At 47.8% G+C, this 17,901-nt stretch overlaps 1 protein-coding gene across 3 annotated transcripts in view; it reads left to right on the plus strand.

Annotated features, from left to right (window-relative positions):
- The window catches only part of WDFY4 (WDFY family member 4), a 256,614-nt gene that overhangs the window by 76,648 nt on the left and 162,065 nt on the right, over positions 1 to 17,901 (plus strand). For all 3 annotated transcript variants that reach the window (XM_059662081.1, XM_059662080.1, XM_059662082.1), the window contains exon 13: positions 10,864 to 10,957. In XM_059662081.1, coding sequence (XP_059518064.1) covers positions 10,864 to 10,957 — 94 coding nt within the window. The remainder of the gene's footprint in view (positions 1 to 10,863; positions 10,958 to 17,901) is intronic.

Here is a 17,901-nt window from a genome sequence, read left to right on the forward strand (position 1 = left end):
TGACTCCCAGCTCCCCTACCATGGGAGCTAATAGGAAACCAATCTGAGGGCACACAGGGTCGTGGGGTGCTGTTGGGTCTGGCACACTGACCAATCTTGGAAACTGGGTGCAGATTCCAGAGATTGGCTCACTTTCTCCTGGGCATCTTTGCTGCTCCTGGAGCGTGGGTGCCTGTGCTTGGCCTCCCGTGTGTGCCGGCAGCTTTGTCCTGTCTTATATGCCCCTCAGGGCACTGCCAGGGGATGGTGAGGCCCTTTGCCTCCCAGGACACAAAGCACAGTGTCCGTCCCAGCCATGGCTTCTTCCTGTTCTTACTTGCCGTCCCCACTTCCCCTGGCAAGGACAATCGCTCCTCTCACTTCCGGAGGCTAATCTCACTGAGCTCAGACTGCCCCAAACCACATTTCACTTTCATTTCTAACCCAGAATCCCACTAGAGCAGCGGTTCTCAACCTTTCTAATGCCGCGACCCTTTAATACAGTTCCTCATGTTGTGGCGACCCCCAACCATAAAATTATTTTCGTTGCTACTTCGTAACTGTAATTTTGCTACTGTTATGAATTGTAATGTAAATATCTAATATGCCGGATGTATTTTCATTGTTACAAATTGAACATAATTAAAGCATAGTGATTAATCACAAAAACAATATGTAATTATACATATGTTTTCCGATGGTCTTAGGCGACCCCTGTGAAAGGGTCGTTTGACCCCCAAAGGGGTCGCGACCCACAGGTTGAGAACCACTGCACTAGAGCGAGGGAGGGCAGAGAACCCACCAAGGTCCAGAGCCAGAGGGGAAATGAAAGGACAAAACAATAGTTGGTGTCTTTCTTCATTCCTCCAAAGCAGCAACGGCCAAGTTCAAATTCGCATTGTGATAAGCTGTCCTGCTACCACTTCTCTGTTGTCTCCCTTAGCATCGCAGGGCATATGTATCCGAAGAAAGCTCCCCTTGGCCAGACTCTAATGTTGCAGTCGGTGCTGTGTCTCCAACTACTGTGATTGTGTTTGCTTGATTGGGTAATCTGGTCAATTAATTGGTCTTCTAATCTCGCATTCCTGCACAAATTGCTCATGATATAATTATTGTTGGATTTGCTTTGCTAATTTTTAAAAGAGTTTTGTTTCTGAGAAAATTTGGCTTTCTACACTCCTTCTTGACTGTCGAACTTATGCTAGCCTCACAGCGGGAGCTGGGCACGCTCCCGCGTCTTCTGGTCCCTGCGATGGAACTTGGCAGTGAGTCTCAGGCGCCTCCTGCTTTCTTGTGAGAAGATTTATTCTTGTCAGAATACATTTCTTTTTATTCTTGAAGCATTTTTAGTTATTTTTCAAGTCTATTTTCTCACTTTATCTAAGTTTTAATTTATTGACTGAGGCTTTTTACTTTTTATTCCTCACCTCATGGATGGTGTCTTCTCTGGACCCCAGCACCCAGAGTTCTTGGCAGAGGTTCATTGGTTAGTGTGTCCTATGAACTAACTTTCAGCATATTCTGTCACTCATATCAAAATGTTCTCTGTCTTTTTTGGTCCTTCTTTCCTTCTACTTTCTTTGAGTTTATTTGTTCTGGTATTCTTTTTATTAATTTAACTGATTAGGAGATTAATTTTCAGTCCTTTTATAAAATATAAATTTTCTGGTAACTACTACTTCAGCAGTATTACACAAGTTTTATATTGTACTTTCAATATAATTTAGTACTAAGTATTTCCTAATTTCCCTTCTGAACTTAATAGTTTTATTCTTGAGCCTTGTTTAATTGGCAAGTTTCCAAAGGTATAGAATATTTTTGGTAAACTCTCTTGGTTTTTGTCTAAAAATGTCTTTATTTCTCCCATAATTCCTGAGTGATAGTTTTGCTGGGTATACAGTCTTGGTTGACAGTTATTTTCCCACAGCACAGAATGGGAGACAAACGCTTCCAGTGTTGCCTTTGAGAAATCAGCCTCATTTTTAAAGCTCTTCCCTTGAAGGTGATCTGTCATTTTTCTCTGGCTGCTTTTAAGATTTTTTCATGATTCTTGTTTTATAGTTTTACTATAATGTTATTCTGCTTGAAATTTATCAGAATTCCTGAATTTGATAACTGTGTCTTACATCAGTTCTGGATATTCTCCTTAATTTACTACCTCTTCTCCATCTTTTCTATATTATACTTTTCTAGAACTTCAATGATATGTTAGCTTTACTTTTATTCTAGCTTCCAGTTTCTCATATCTCCTATTTCTTTCACATTTTCAATGTGTTTGTCTCTGTGTACTGTGTTTTGTACAATTTCTCTTGATCTCTTTTCCAACTCACCGAATCTCTTAGTAGCTGGTTGTAACATAACTAGAGGCCCGATGCATGAAATTTGTGCAAGGGCCTTGGCCCCTGTCACCGCCACCTCTTCCTCAGCCCCTGTCTGCCTCAGCTTTGTCTGGAAGGACATCTGGTCTAATTAGCATATTACGCTTTTATTATTATAGATGTTTAATCCAGCCATTGAGGTTTTGAATTTTTAATTTCAGTGATCATATTTTACATTTCTAGGTACTATTTTGTTCTTTTTCAAATGAACTTGATGATTTTATAGCTCTTCTCCTTGCCCATATTTTCTCTCCTTTATTTCTTCAAACATATGAATCATAATTCTTTTTCCCTCCTGGGTCTTTTGAGAGTCTGATTCTACAATCTGTTTTTTCTGTGCTGTCACTTGAGGGTCCCTTGTTTCTTTGTGTGATTTATGACTTTTGACTGTGAGTCTTGCCCAGGACTTTCCTTTCCCAGGCTCCATGCAGCCCATCCTTTCTCTGGTCCCCTGGCCTTTCTACAGATGTGAGAATGAACTTAGTGAGGCTGTGGCTACCCACTGTGAGCCAAGCCTTGGCCAGATTCCAGGCCTTTCCCTCTTTACTTCTCTTTGGTAAGAATCCCCTAATCTGTCTGTTTGGGGCGGGAGGGGAGGGGCGCTGAGGAGCCTCTGCCCTGGCCTCCTGGAGGTGTGCAAGGTAACTTGGGAGCTCATCCTTGAACCTGTCCAGCTGATTCTGCCGGCTCGCAGAGGGCAGAGAAGTATTTGGCACCAGGAGACATTCAGGAAGTGGTCCTGGCTGATAAAAAGCAATAACCATTTGTTGAATGTCTCTGGAGTCTGAGCACCAAACACTTATTTTAATTTAATTTCTTCTCAAATCCTAGACTATTACTAATATAGAAACCAAGGCTGAGAAAGGATCAATCACACAGCCTAAGTCACACATTTAGGAAGTGACAGAGCCGGGCTCTGTTCACCTACAAAGGCGTGTGTGTGTGTGTGTGTGTGTGTGTGTGTGTGTGTGTGTTCTCCCTGCTTTTTCTAGATACCCTCACAATAATGGTGATGCTTTGCCAAGCATTTTGACACAGTAATTTCTTTTTTAAAAAAAATATATTTTATTGATTTTTTACAGGAGGAAGGAAGAGGGATAGAGAGTTAGAAACATTGATGAGAGAGAAACATCGATCAGCTGCCTCCTGCACACCCCCTAACTGGGGATGTTCCCGCAACCAAGGTACATGCCCTTGACCAGAATCGAACCTGGGACCCTTGAGTCCACAGGCCAATGCTCTATCCACTGAGCCAAACTGGTTAAAGCTTGACATAGTAATTTCAAGTTTGGTTTCTAGTCTGTGTATGGTGTCAGCCTGATTCTTTACAGATAATTCCTGCGTCAAATGTCATCCTGGTTTCACAATGAGAATTTTTTTAAATGTATAAGGGACCCATGATCAAGTTATGGAGGAGTTCTTCTATTTCCAATTTACTGAGAGTGTTTATCATGAATATGTTGGTTTTGTCAAATGCTTTTTCTGCATATTGTCAGGTGTTTATTTTTCTTCTTTAGTTTATTAACATGATGAATTACATTAATATGACTGATTTTTGGGTAGTGAGCCAGCTTTCATTTGTGGAGTGTGCTCAAGTGGCCACCGTGCCTCATTTATTTTATGTATAGTTTCATTTGACTTCCTACTAGTTTTTGAGGATTTTTGCATCTGTTTGTAAGAGATGTTGGGAAGTAGCATTCTTGTACTAGTTGTGTCTGCTTCTGATATCAGAGTAAAGCTGGCTTCATAGAATGCACTGGGAAGCGTTCTCTTGCTTTTTGGAAAGAAGTTGTGTAGAATTGGTGTTATTTATCTTTTGGACGTATGTTAGAATTCACCAGTGGAAACATCTGGGCCTGGAGTTTTTTGTTGTTGTTTTTTGTATGTGTGTGAGGAAAGGTTTTTAACTCTATTCAGTTTTTGTAATAAGTATAAACTATTCTTGTTATTTTTTTTTTTTTGCTTGACTTTTGGAAATTTGTGGCTTTGCAGGAATTGGTCCATTTCATCTAAATTGTCAAATTTATGTAGACAGTATTATTTATGGTATTTTCTTATTACCCTTTTCATGTCTGTGGGGTGTGTAGTAATATTCTCTCTTTCATTCCTGATATTGATAGTTGTGTCTTTTCTTTCTTAGTTAGTTTAGATAGTAATTTTTCAATTTTTAAAATGTTTCCAAAGAACTAAATTCTTCTTTCATTTATTTTCTCTATTTTTTTTCCAGTTTTTAATTTCATTGATATTTACTATCTTTATTGAACTTTTTCTATTTGCTCTGGGTTTATTAATTGATTTATTTTTAAATAGCATCTTATGATAGAAACTTGGATTTTTCATCAGAGACCTTTTTTCTTTTGTAATGTAAACATTTCAATCTATATGTTTTCTTCTAAGCACTGCTTTAGCGGCGCCTCACAAACTTTTCTATGGTCATTACTATTTAAGCTCAAAATATTTTAAATTTTTCTTGCAACTTTCCATTTGACCCAGAGACTATTTAGAAATATGTTGTTTACAACATGTGTGTACTTAATACCACTGGACTGTACACTTAAAATAGTTAAGGGAATAAGGTTTTTGTTATGTGTATTTTACCACAGTAAAAAAAAAAAAAAAGAAGAAGAAGAAGAAGAAGAAGAAGTATGTTGTTTCATTCCCAAGTACCTGGATCCTTTTCAGCTTCCTTTCTGTTATTTACTTTGACTTTAATGCTGTTGTGATTAGAGAATGCACTTTGGACGATTTTATTTATTTGAGATGTTTTAAGGTTTGTTTTATGACCCAGAGCCCATCACATTTTGACACGTGTTCCATGAAAACTTGACAAGAATGTGTATTCTGCAGCTGTTGGGCGGAGTGTTTCTAAAATGCCAACTATAGCAGTTGGTTGGTGGTGTTCAGCTCTATCTCTTTGATAATTTTCTGTCTACTTTTTCTATCAATTACCGAGAAAAGAGTGTTGAATTATATATAATTGAGGGTTTGTCCTTTTGCTTCTTTCAGTTTTTATGAATTCTGATGCTCTTTGATGAGGTGCCTGCACATTCTGGGTGCTATGCCTCCTTTAATCATTATGCAACACTAGAGGCCTGGTGCATGAATTTGTGCACTGATGGGGTCCAGTCGGCCTGCCCCAATGGGGGCCAATCAGGGGTGGGGCTGGCCGGGGCACAGGGCCACAGTTGTTCCAATTGTTCCGGTCGTTTTGCCATTTGGTGGCTTGGCTTTTATTATACAGTACTAGTGGCCTGGTGCACAAAATTCATGCACAGGAGGGGGGCATCCCTCAGCCCGGCCTGAGCCCTCTCTAATCTGGGACCCCTGGGGGGATATCCGACTGCCAGGATTAGTCCTAAACCAGCAGTCGGACATCCCTCTCACAATCCGAGATGGCTGGCTCCTAACTGCTCACTTGCCTGCCTACCTGATTGCCCCTAACTGCTCTGCATGCTGGCCTGCTCATCCCCAACATCCCCTCTCCAGCCTCATGGCCCCCAACTGCCCAACCCTGCCAGCCTCATGGCCCCCAACTGCCCTCCCCTGCTGGCCTCCAACAGCCCTCCCCTGCCGGCCTCAAGGCCCCCAGCTGCCCTCCATGGCCAGTCTCCTAGAAGGCCTCCTGGTCTAATTAGCATATTACCCTTTTATTAGTATAGATTAGTCAGCTCAGACAGCCATAACAAAATATCACAAATTTGTGTGGCTTAAAAAACAGAAATGTATTTTTCTCAGTTCTGGAGGCTGGAATTTGGAGTCAGGGTACCAGCAGAGCGTCGTCCCATACACCAGAAAGTGGTGGATCGATTGCCAGGCAGGGCACATGCCCAGGTTTCAGATTCAATATACAGTCCAGTGAGTGCAGGAAACAATGGAATAATGTTTCTTTCTCTCTCTTCCTTCTTCTCTCTGAGATCAATTAAAATTAATGATAACTAAATGTTCTATAGGTATGGTTTTAACAGGAAAGACATTAGTGATCTATGAAAAACTCATTATAACACATATATACAGCATGACCCCATTTTAAAAATAAATATTGATTAACTTTAGAGGAAGGGTGAGGGAGAGATAGATAGAAACATCAATGATGAGAATAATTGATAAACTGCCTCCTGCACCACCCTACTGAAGATCAAGCCCAAAACCTGACCAGGAATCATATTGTGACCTCCTGGTTCATAGATCGATGTTCAACCACTGAGCCCCACCAGCCAGGCCCCATTTTTATCAATATCAGGCACATGAGGTACATTGGCAAGATCTCACTCCTAGACAAAAGTCTGAAATTGTCCAAACTCCTTTGCAGCTAGGTTTCTGGATATGAATTTGTTTCTGCTGAGTGGATGCGCTTGCACAATATTTTGAAGGCAGAAGTGGGTCAGAGGCATCTTCCCACAGTTTGGCTGTTTGCGCTGGTGATCATGTTCGCAGAGATGTGGAGGTTTTCTGCAGCGGAATCCAGGCTGTGCACAGACAGTTGTGGCAGAGGCAGTGCCCAGTGACCTGTTCTGTGGGAGCTGGAGGGCACTTGCAGGGGCAGCAGTTTCCCGATCCCCGGGTCACAGCTGTGCCAGAGTGTCCTAGAATTCAGTTGTGTCTGAGAGGGCAGCTCCTCCCGCTGGGCAGGGAGTCTTTCCTGGGGGCCCAGCCTAGCACCCACTCCTCCAGCTTTCCGGTGATTTCCCAAGCACCAGCTCCCTGTGCTAAAGTCTTTCCTGCCTAAAATAGCAAAGATCTAAAAACGTTTTGGATCCTCTACTTTCAACAAAAACAATGCTGCACAGGGTCAGGTCTGAGAAGTGGGTGAGGTGTTGCGGAAGGCTCCCTTCTTTGCGTCTCAGCTTCCTCTTCTGTAGAACAGAGACCAGAGATTATATCTGTTCATAGTTACTGGAGACCGTGGCATCTGTGTTTCCTGAAGATGGCCACAACATTTCCCATCCCTCCTGTGGCCTTGCCACTTTCTGCCATGTCCTCTCTCTTGAAGCGGGGCTGACTTCTGATGTGCTGGTAGGCAGTACACTGGTTGCCTGCAGAATTCCAAGGCCAAGGCTGAAAAGGCACGGGGCTCCAGGGTTTCCAGCTCTGGCCCTGCCCTCGCCACTTGAGGCTCTGGCTGGCACAGGGCCTTGCCCTCCTGGCTCACTTCCCCTCCTGTCAGTGGTCAGCGGCCCAGTGCCTCGCTGCACACCATGGCCCATCTGCTGGTGCTGCTGGGCCCAGCGGGCAGGGTAAGAGCCCAGGTCGGGCCTCACGCTTCCTGGCTCCTGTGTGCCACCTCCTCCTGTGCCCTGTGGCCCCTATTCCTGCCACTGCTCCGACTGGGGCCAGATGCCCAGGTGCTGTGCGTGGCCCGCAGGGACTGATGTGTCCACCAGGAAAGCCTCCTCACCCCATCCCAGACTCCGGCGCCCTGATCATAGGTCCACTTCCGCCAAAGGAGAGCTGTGCCCACTATCCTTTTACTTTTAACCTCTCTATATTATTATATTTAAAGTGGATTTCTTGTAGATGGCTTATACTTTAGTCTTTTGCTTTTTCCATTCTGTGATATGTTTCTATTAATTGGTGTATGTAAACCATTTTTGGTGTGTTTGGATTTAAGTCTACTATCTTATTTGCTTTCTCTTTGTTCCCTCTTGTTTTGTTCCTCTGTTTCTCTTTCCCTACCTTTTTGTGGATTATTTGAATGTATTTTCTTAGTTCATTTGAATTTACCTACTGAACTCTTTACTCTCTCTCTTTGTTTAGCTTCTTTAGTGCTTGTTCTAAGGAGTATGACAAACATATTTAACTCTTAACAGCCTACTTATAATTAATGTTTTGCCGCTTCAAATAAAGTATAGAAACCTTACCTCTATGCAGATCCCTTTGTCCTCCCCTGTTTCTGTTATAGTTGTCATATGCATTCTATTTATTACAATTTTCTTTCAGCAATTATGCCTGTTTTAATAACTTAAGATATAAAATAGTCTATTATATTTATCCAAACATTTACCATTTCTGTTGTTCTTTCTTTTTTTAAAAATATATTTTATTGATTTTTTACAGAGATGAATGGAGAGGGATAGAGAGTTAGAAACATTGATGAGAGAGAAACATCGATCAGCTGCCTCCTGCACACCCCCTAACTGGGGATGTGCCCGCAACCAAGGTACATGCCCTTGACCGGAATCGAACCTGGGAACCTTGAGTCCACAAGCCGATGCTCTATCCACTGAGCCAAACCGGTTAGGGCATCTGTTGTTCTTTCTTCATTACTGAAATACCAAGTTCCTTTCTGTTATGATTTCCTTCTCATCTGAAGGACTTCTTTTAGTGTTATTTTTTTAGAGAAAATTTAATGACAAGAAATTCTCTGTATTTACCTCCACCTGGGAATATATTTATTTCTGCTTTAGATCCTGAAAGATATTTTGCTGGATAGGAAATTCTGTGCATTTCTTTTCAGCACTTAGAAACATTGTTCCCCTGCCTTCTGCCTTCTCATGAGAAAACCCACAGTCATACACACGGCTGTTTCCTGTGTGTAATGCGTTGTTCTTCTCTGGCTGCTTTCAGGGTTTCTCATTGTCTTTAGGATTGAACAGCTGGTTATGATGTGCCTGGGCATGGGCTTTTCTGTTGATTGTTTGCAGTTAGCTAAGCTTCTTGAACCTTTAAGGTTATGTGTTTCACCAAATTTGAAGAAATATTGGCTAAAACCTTCCTGAACATGTTTTATTTTTACACCACACTCTTCTTCCTCTCTTGAGGAACTCCAACAACTGGAATATTAGTTAGATTCTTTGGTTTCATTATGTGTGACATTGAAACTTTCTTCATTTTTTTTGTCAGATTGGGCAATTTCAAGTAATTTATCTTCAAATTCATGAACTCTTTCCTCTCTCACCTTATTCTCTTATTGTTCTCACTCAGTGAGATTTAAACATTTCAGTTACTGTCATGTCCAGTTCATAAATTTTTATTTGATTTCTTTTATTGATTCCATTTCTTTACTGAGATTTTCTAGATTTTCATTCATTTCAAAAGTATTAGCCCTAACTTCTTAGAGTTTGGTAAATAATAGCTGTTTTAAAGTTTTTGTCCAATAATTCAACATTGGTGTCATCTCAGACTTGGTACCTTTTTTTCTGGATGAGATATTGAGGTTTCCCTAGTTCATTCTCTGCTGAATAAGTTCAGATTGTATCCTGGGCATTTGGAACGTTATGGACTCTGGGCTTGCTAACATTTTCTGCAGAATGTTGGTTATTTTGCTTTGCCAGGCAATCGGCCCAGCTGGGTTCAGGCCACAGGTTCTTGCCCAGCTTCTGGGTGAGTTCAGGTTTCAAAGACTTTGCAGTGTGTTTGGATGTTGCCCCAGGCGATAGCCAGTCTTGGGTGGCAGTCTGCCACCAAGTTCAGCTCTCAAAGCCTTAGAATGTGACTTAGTACCAGATCACACATGTGCAGCTCGGAACTGAGCCCAGAGTTTGATACAGAACTCAGTGACCTCATTTTGGACGCCTTTTCCTCTTCACCGTCTCCCCAGCACTTTTTGACTCCCTGGCCCCTTCCTTTCCTGTCTAGACATTCATGGCCTCTGTTTCCCTGATCACCACACACTTCACACACTGTACCTGTCTCTGGGGCCAAGCAGGGCGAGGAAAAAGAGACAAAGCAATGAGGCTTTTGCCTACACTCTGGGACCGTAGTTCCTCTAGTCAGAGAGCAGGATTCGCCTCCCATGAGTCCCAGGTGCCTGCCTAGCACGGCTTCTGCCGTGGGGTTGCCTGATAGCTGGGAGAGAAAGAACGGAGAAACCCAACAAAAAGTCCCTGGTTCTCCGCCGTGGCGGGTGGCTCGTTGGAGCCTCCTTTCCTGCTCCTTAGACCAGAAATTGCAGCCTCTTCTTGGATCTCTGTGCGTCGTGTCCACACGCGGTGCACGGCTCTGTGTTTCAGGCCCCTGCGCGCCCATTGCAGGGGGGCTGGGGGCTCCGGGAAGCTCACTGCAGCCGCCTATGCTCTGGGCTTGGTTTCCTTCTCTGCTGCTGTTCACTGTTCAGAGTTCTGAGGAGGCTGCTCACGCGTCCCATCTGGGTTGTAGTTGCATTCAGTGGAGGGACAGAGGGGAGTGTGCTTGCAGCAGCTTGAAGAGGCCTGGAAGTGTGTGTGTGTGTGTAACATAAAGTGAGAACTTCACCGTCTCCCACGTATCTGCAGAAACGGGGAGTGAACCAGGGAGCCAACCTCCATTGAGCACCAACGTTTTGCCAGGCCCTGTGCCTCAGTGCGCAGAAACATCACCCTACAACCCCGTGAGGAAAGTGTAGTAGTGTTAGCTCCATGGCATAGTTGGGGAAATTAGCTCAGAATAATTAGTTCAAGGTCATGTAGGCAACAGTGGCAGACTGAGGATGTGTGTCATGGCCTCTCTTAGAAAGATCCAGAAAGGTCTGTGGAAAACAGAAGTGACTGAAGGCTCAGGCTGACGTGTGCTTCCCCTCTGTCTGCAGGACGACGGATGAAGGTGATGCCGTGATCACGCACCCCGGGGCCCTGTGCATCATGGTCCAGCTGCTGCCTCGGCTGTACCATCACGACCACCCCCAGGTACTTGTGATACAACGTCTGCCTTTTTCACGTGGCTGATCTGTGACTCCTCCTGGTGGAGACTTGGCTTTCCCAGTGGCGCACCTGGCATTAAACGGGGTCCTGCCTGGCAGCGGGTCTCCTGGCTTCTGCAGGAAGAGTGGGGGTGGAGGCCCAGCTTTGCTTTGTCTGGGAGTTTTAAAGGAGGTGACATGTTGTAGGAAGACATGACAACTCGCGGCCTTACTAATCGTCGCCTGGGAATGACAGGGCTGAGGAAGCATGGTGCAGGCCTCCAAGGTCACGGGGAGGGGCGGGGGAGGAGAAAGCCGGGGAGCGGCGAAGGCGGCTGCGTTCACTGGGAAATTAGTGTTTGGTAAGGAGTGACGAAGGACCAACGCCATCCCGGTCTGCATGTCCCTTCGTCACTGAAACCCTTTTCTGGTCCCTGTTTCTCTGCCGACGAGTGACGACACGGTGATGTCCAAACCAACGCATAGGGAGACATCGAATAGTGACATGAATATGCCGTATAGTTTGCAACATCCATGGAGAAGCAGCGGATGGGGCTAACATGGCTCAGGTTGCTCGTTTAGTTGCTGTCGCTGTGTGACAAACTGCTGCCCAGGTAATGATGACGGCCGTTGTCTCATTTCTGGGGTCAGGAGTTCAGCAGCCGCAGCCGACACAGCTCACGGCCTCCGGGCGCCGCTGGCCTTGCCCCTCACAGCACGGGCACCTCCCAGGCTGCTCCGACGCACGGGGCTCCCAGGTGCCTCCCTGCTCTCGCCCCCGGGCCTGGGTGTGAGCTGCGGGCAGGATCCCGAGGTCTCTGCCTCAGACGCTCTGTGCCTGACCGCGGCCTGTGTCCCTCCGGGTGGATTCATGGCAGCCCAGGGCTCCGAAAGGCACCAAAGCAGGAGCAGGCCTGCCGGCTTCCACAGCCCGGCCGTCTGCTGGTCAGCGTTCAGCTTAGACCCGCGGAAGGGACACATGCCCCCTGCTGTGTGGGGAGCAGCATGAGTGTACGAGAGAGGGGGGGGGGTGCTGGGGCCATCACCAAAACCGCCGCCATACTTGCCTGGAACATCCAACTGAAGGGTAGAGATATTTGATCCCCAACCCAAATGCGTTCCAATCATTCAGGTATGTGAGGTCTGGACCCTCCTTTCTTTGCCTGGGCCTTCAAGACAGGCCTCTCTGGGGCCTCCTGGAAACTGGTCCACACTCTCCGATGCAGGAACGCTTTCACCAACAGGAGAATTTCCCTGCTTCGCATGTGCTTGAGGCTCAGGGGGCTTTGTCACTTCCTCGGGTCTCGGCTGCTGAGGGGAGACGTGAGACACGCCCAGGCCCACGGCCAACATGTGTTTGGTGAAGGGCCTCTCACCTTGTGGCTCTCGCGGGAGGCAGGCCATGCAGCCAGCGAGTCCTTCCAGGGGTCGCCCCATGTGAGGAGCTGGCTCCGTGGCTGTGGTTTGCACCATGGATGGACTTGCAGTGAGAACTATGCCGATGGTTGGGATGGTCCTAGCACTCAGACGGCTGCTCCTGGTGCGCTGTGCAAACTCCCCCAGCGCACCGCCTGAGGGAGTGGCTCAGAGGACAGTGCCCAGCCCTCCCTGCTCCAAGCACTGCAGGAGCCTGGGTTTCAGATAAACCCATGAGCTGCCACATTAGTATATGGCGGGAACTCCCTCTCAGTCTAGGACGGTAATTAGACAAGTGAAGAATGAAAATGAAACCCCATTTGGTATGCGACTTTTCTCTATTCAGGTCACAGTAAATAATTTAGGAAAAGTGTAATTTCTCCTATCTTTAAAATATGCAAATGAAAGGTAGTGGTGCATTTTCTCAAATATTTTCTGCAGGTGCCAAACCAGTGCTATTCAAAGTTGGATAATTGCAGTAATTAATTTCTGAGGTGGGGGGTGGTGAGCCTCATAACAGCAAATAGAAGAGTAAGTCAAGTGAGAAATAACCCACACGAGGAAACGCTGGAGAGGGCTGCAGTGCCGCGGGTTTTGTTGCAGAAAAAGGAGCAGGAAAGGAAGTGGCAGTAGAGGGCAGTGTTATTAAGAAGATGGGCTGTGAGTTCCCACTGGGCTCCTGTCTTCTGCTCTGTTCACAACCCAGAAGTGGTTTGCTTTTTCCCCAGAACACTGGCGGAGCTGCTCTGGGAAACGACAGGCCAGTGGGCCTGGTTTCCTCCTGCGCCATCCCCGGCATTAAAGCTGGGCTGTGGGAACTTGACGTGAATGCTGCTGTCCCAGTACAAGGCGAAATGGAGTTCAGCTCAAGTCCTCCTGAGGCTGAGTTGGTCCCGGAAAAAAAAAATAATGAATTGGGAACAGGACAGTTTCCCTTCCCGGGGTGCTCAGCAGCTGCAAGGGTCTTGCCATAGATGTGTTGCTGCTGCGAGTAACCAGCAACCCCCTCCTAGGTGCCCTGAGGAGCCAGAGATGAGTGTTACAGGGACTCACAGCCCGAGTTTGAGGGTGGGTGGCAGAGGAGTGTAGAAAATGGAGAGCGTCCTGAGGCCGCCTCAAATGTGTGTCCACAGGCTGTGGGACAGAGCGAAGGGAAAGCCAGAGGGGAGGGGACACAGGCGTTAAGCTTACGGAAAGGATGTGCCCATGACAGTAGGTGGGGGAGGAAGGCAAGGAGGCACAGAGGCAGACGCAGAGGAGGCGCCATTTAGGGCCCCGGCGAGTTCAGCTGCGCCACGACGGCCCCTGTGGGCAGAGAAGCAGTGAGTGGGGCCGGAAGGCTATTTGAAGCCATGTTATGAAGGGCTTTGAACACCATGTGAAGAGAAGTGAACTTTATTGGGTTGTCATCCATTGTCGTCACCATCACTACTGTGATGTTTAAATTTTACTTATTGATTTTATTTTATTTTATTAAAATATATTTTTATTGATTTCAGAGAGGAAGGGAGAGGAAGAGAGAGATAGAAACATCAAGGATGAGAGAGAATCATTGATCGGCTGCTTCCTGCACACCCCCTACTGGGAACCGAGCCTGCAACCCGAGCATGTGCCCTAACCAGGAATCGAACCCAGGACCCTTCAGTCCACAGGTTGACACTCTACCCACTGAGCCAAATCAGCTGGGCTTTATTTATTGATTTTAGAGAGAGGGGAAGGAAGAGAGAGAACCCTGTGGTTGTTCCACTTATCTGCATTTATCGGCTGGCTCTGCATGTCCCTGAGCTCGCAGCCTGGGCACAGTGGGATGACACTAACCAGGTGCACTGCCCGGCCAGGGCGCATGATGTTTAATGAGCACCCGCTGTATGAGCAGGGTGCAGGCTCTGACGACAGCAGATGCTGTCACATCTCAGCTCCGCCACTTCACACCACAGACCATGGGAAATTATTTACCCCCTTTGATCCTTAACTTCCGTGGCTGTAGTGTGGGGTGATCGCTCCCTGTGGCATTGTCATCAGGAGGAAAGGAAGCCATGCTGGAGCTCAGCATGGTGGGCAGACACATCCTCCCAGGAAGCACTGCTGGGTGGTGCAGCGACCGCTTTAGCACGCGTTTTCTCATGTAGTGCCTGTAGGAACCCTGCCAGCAGGTAGCACTACTCCCACTTGGCAGATGAGGCCCTGAACCTTGCAGAGGTGAGTGGCAGAGCTAACATCATAGCCAGTGGTGGTGTCCCTGGGAGAAGGCTCCCAGTCCTCCTGCCTCTGTGCCAGGTGGCCTTTCCTGTGAAGAAGTGGTGGCCAGCACTAGCTGGTTTGGCTCCGTGGATAGAGCAATGGCCTGTGGACTGAAGGGTCTCAGGTTCGATTCCAGTCAAGGGCACATGCCCAGGTTGCAGATTTGATCCCCAGTAGGGGGCATTCAGGAGGCAGCCAATAATGATTCTTTCTCATCATTGATGTTTCTATCTCTTTCCCTCTCCCTTCCTCTCTGAAATCAATAAAAATATGTTAAAAAAAAAAAAGAAGTGGTGGCCATGGGAGCTTATTGGGAGCAGCAACAACATCGAGTGGTTGTTGGTACATCCAGGTTCTACTGGAACCTCCTGCCTGGTCTGGTGGCACAGGAAGAAGCTGGGCGAGGTGCTGCATTCGTCTCATTTGTCCCTCAGTTCCGAAAAGGTGCCATTTTCTGGAATTAGCCTGTAATTCACACACGTTGAACTAATCATATGAGTTTCAAGTAACTACAATATCGACAGCAGTAATAGCCCCGGAGAGCACCGTGTCAGGCAGGCTATTTACGGAGAGCCATTTCCTCCAACAAGGAAACTGGTAAAGTAGGCGTCTTGCCGTGTTACATTATAACACACTAGAGACTCCAGCTATGTTCAGTTTCTGGGTTCCTCGTGCTCTTTCGTCCTGAACCCGAGCCCCAAATGTCCCTATTGTTTCTGAGTGGAACAATCTCAGGCCCCAGGCAAGCGCCAGGGACTGCTAGGATAGTCTCCTGAGTAGGGCAGGGGGAGAGGCTCTGGCCTGGAGACGGGAGGGTCCGAGGACAGGGGAGTGAGAGGGGAAGTGGGAGGGATGAGCTCTGGCCAGTGACCAGGGGACCAGTCTTCTCGTCCCCTTTGCCGTCATTCTTTCTATCTCACATAGTCCCCTTCCTTTTTCTGCATCTCAAATTCAGCTGCTCACACTTGGCCTAGGCCACGGGGGTTGCAGACTCAGTGTCTTGGGGCCAGAGAGGTAAAGGAAATGCGTACGTTAGGCAGGTGTCGAGAGGGAGCGATAAGGCCTGTGGCTGTAGGGAAGGGCCTAAAGGACTCACATCCAATTAGGGAGAAATGAAGTAAAAACAAAGCCAAACTATGCCCACCAAATACAACATTTCTGTACGCCATCCGTTTAGGACCCTGTCAGGGAGTAAGTTTCCTCCTTATGAGCACACGATGCGGCGTTAAAACCATGGCGTTGGAGTGAGGCCTGGCTTGGTGCCAGGCCTGCCACTCGTCAGCTGTGTGGCCTTAGATAAGTGATGTACCTTTTCTGGTCTCAGCCTCTCATTTCCCAGAGGAGAGCAGAGGGAGAGTAATTGTAAAACACGTAGTCCGGAACCTGGCATGTGGCCTCTGTCATGCCCCGCCCTCCTCCGGCTTTGGCTGTCCGTGTTCCCAGGACCCGGCATGGCACAGACACTTCCTGAAATATTAAATGAAAGGTAACACATTGTAGGCACTCTTCCACCTGCATTATCCTACTTTAAGTTCCTAACAGGGCACTGATGTTGAACTGTATGCTAATGTCCACTCGGGAACAGAAAGCCTGGGCTCCCTCCCTGCCTTCTCTGCACTCGATCCACTGCCTGACTGACGCGCACGGAAGGCGACAGGGTGATGTGGAGGGTCTCACGCAGCTTCAGCAATGAGTGAACGTCAGCAGCGATAACCACGCTTGACCCATGTTTCAGGGCACACAGATGCATAGACACACAGTACACCCCGCAGACACACAGGCACACAGACACACCACACACCACAGACACACAGACAGACAGAAACACAGACACACAGACACACAGTCTGGTAAGGAAGCGTAGAAGAGCGGGTGTGAGGGAGCCCAGGGGCTTCCGTGCCAGGGCAGTAATAATCCACGTGGTGTGAGGACAGCGCGACCCTGAACTGTTTTTCCAGCTGTGCCTGTGGAGGTTTGGTGCCAGCCAAAGGGGGGAATGGTGCCCCTGGCCTCTCAAACACATGCAGCTGTGCTGTCCGGAGGCAAGAAAGCAGGATGGTGAGGCCCTGAGAAGCCGCTCCGGCCCTGAGAGGAATGGTCCAGAGAGGAAAGACTGGGAGAAGGAGAGCGGGAAGACGCTTGCTGGTTGACTGGTGGTAGAACCATAAAAGACAGACAAGAACAGTGGTTACAGGGAAAGCTTTAGGCCCCGTAGGAGCAGACACTAGCAGAAAAGGATGCAGGCTGTGCACGCTGAGCAGCTCAGCCCTGGCCTTCACAAGCAGGTGTGTGGTTTGAGGTGGAGAGAAGCCACGGGAGCCAGTGGCCTGTGGGAGCCTGACCTGCTGGCAGCGTGGAGGGCCCTGGCCTCTCAGGATGGCGGGAACCGCCAAACCCATGTAGGAGTATTTCACGGCCAGCACTGTGCGCGTGGCTAGGTTCAGGCAGCCTTCTTGTGGGCAGAGCCATGAGCACTAGGTCCCTGTAAGCTTTGGGGGTTGGCCTAACACGGGAGGATGGGTTCCCAGTGACCGATCCAGTTTCACTTGGCTTTGCCGGGATCCAGCTCCCGCCACGCCCCTGCCCTGCAGGAAGATGGGTGCTGCTGTGTACAGCACCCGCCAGGTGCGTGGGGCCTGCAGCCTGGAGCTGGCTGGCGCTCTCTGAGCTTCAGCATGGGGCCTGCAGGCAGCACTTGCAGATGGAGTGGCCTCCAGATCGGATCTCCCAGTTGGAATTCCTGCCCCTCCCTCACCAGGCAACCCCAGCGAGCCAGATTCAGTGTGGGCCTCGTTCCCTTATCTGTGAATGGGCGATAGTAGCGCCTGCACAGGGCGTTTGCCTGAGCTTTAAATGAGCTCCTGCGCGAAAGCATGGCCTGCCAGTAGGAAGCACCGGTGACGTGAGCTGTGTCACTGGCGATGGGACCCGAGGCCAGGCCAGGCGCGTGCTCCTTGCGCTGAGCTGGCTGCTTAGGTGGAGTGCCCTACTGATGGCAGGTGAGGAAAGAGGACTGCAGCCAAGGGGGTGAATAATCCTCAAAACATTTGCATCCTGTAAGCAAAAGTGCTTTCACAGATGCTGTTTCTATCGACTCCCACAAAAAACCTCCTGTGAGCGAGGCGTTTGTTTTCATTACGCTCGTTTAGAGCTAAGGAAACAGGCCTAGAGAAAGCCCCTAGCCTGTCAGTTAATGTCAGATCAGCACGAAACCTGCTTCTGAGTGGTGCTGTGTGCCCAGGACCTGGGAGGGGGAGGAGGGAGTGTGGCAGCTGGGGCAACACCAGGCCTGGA

The sequence above is a fragment of the Myotis daubentonii genome, chromosome 13 (genome assembly GCF_963259705.1).
Source record: "Myotis daubentonii chromosome 13, mMyoDau2.1, whole genome shotgun sequence".
Taxonomy (NCBI): domain Eukaryota; kingdom Metazoa; phylum Chordata; class Mammalia; order Chiroptera; family Vespertilionidae; genus Myotis; species Myotis daubentonii.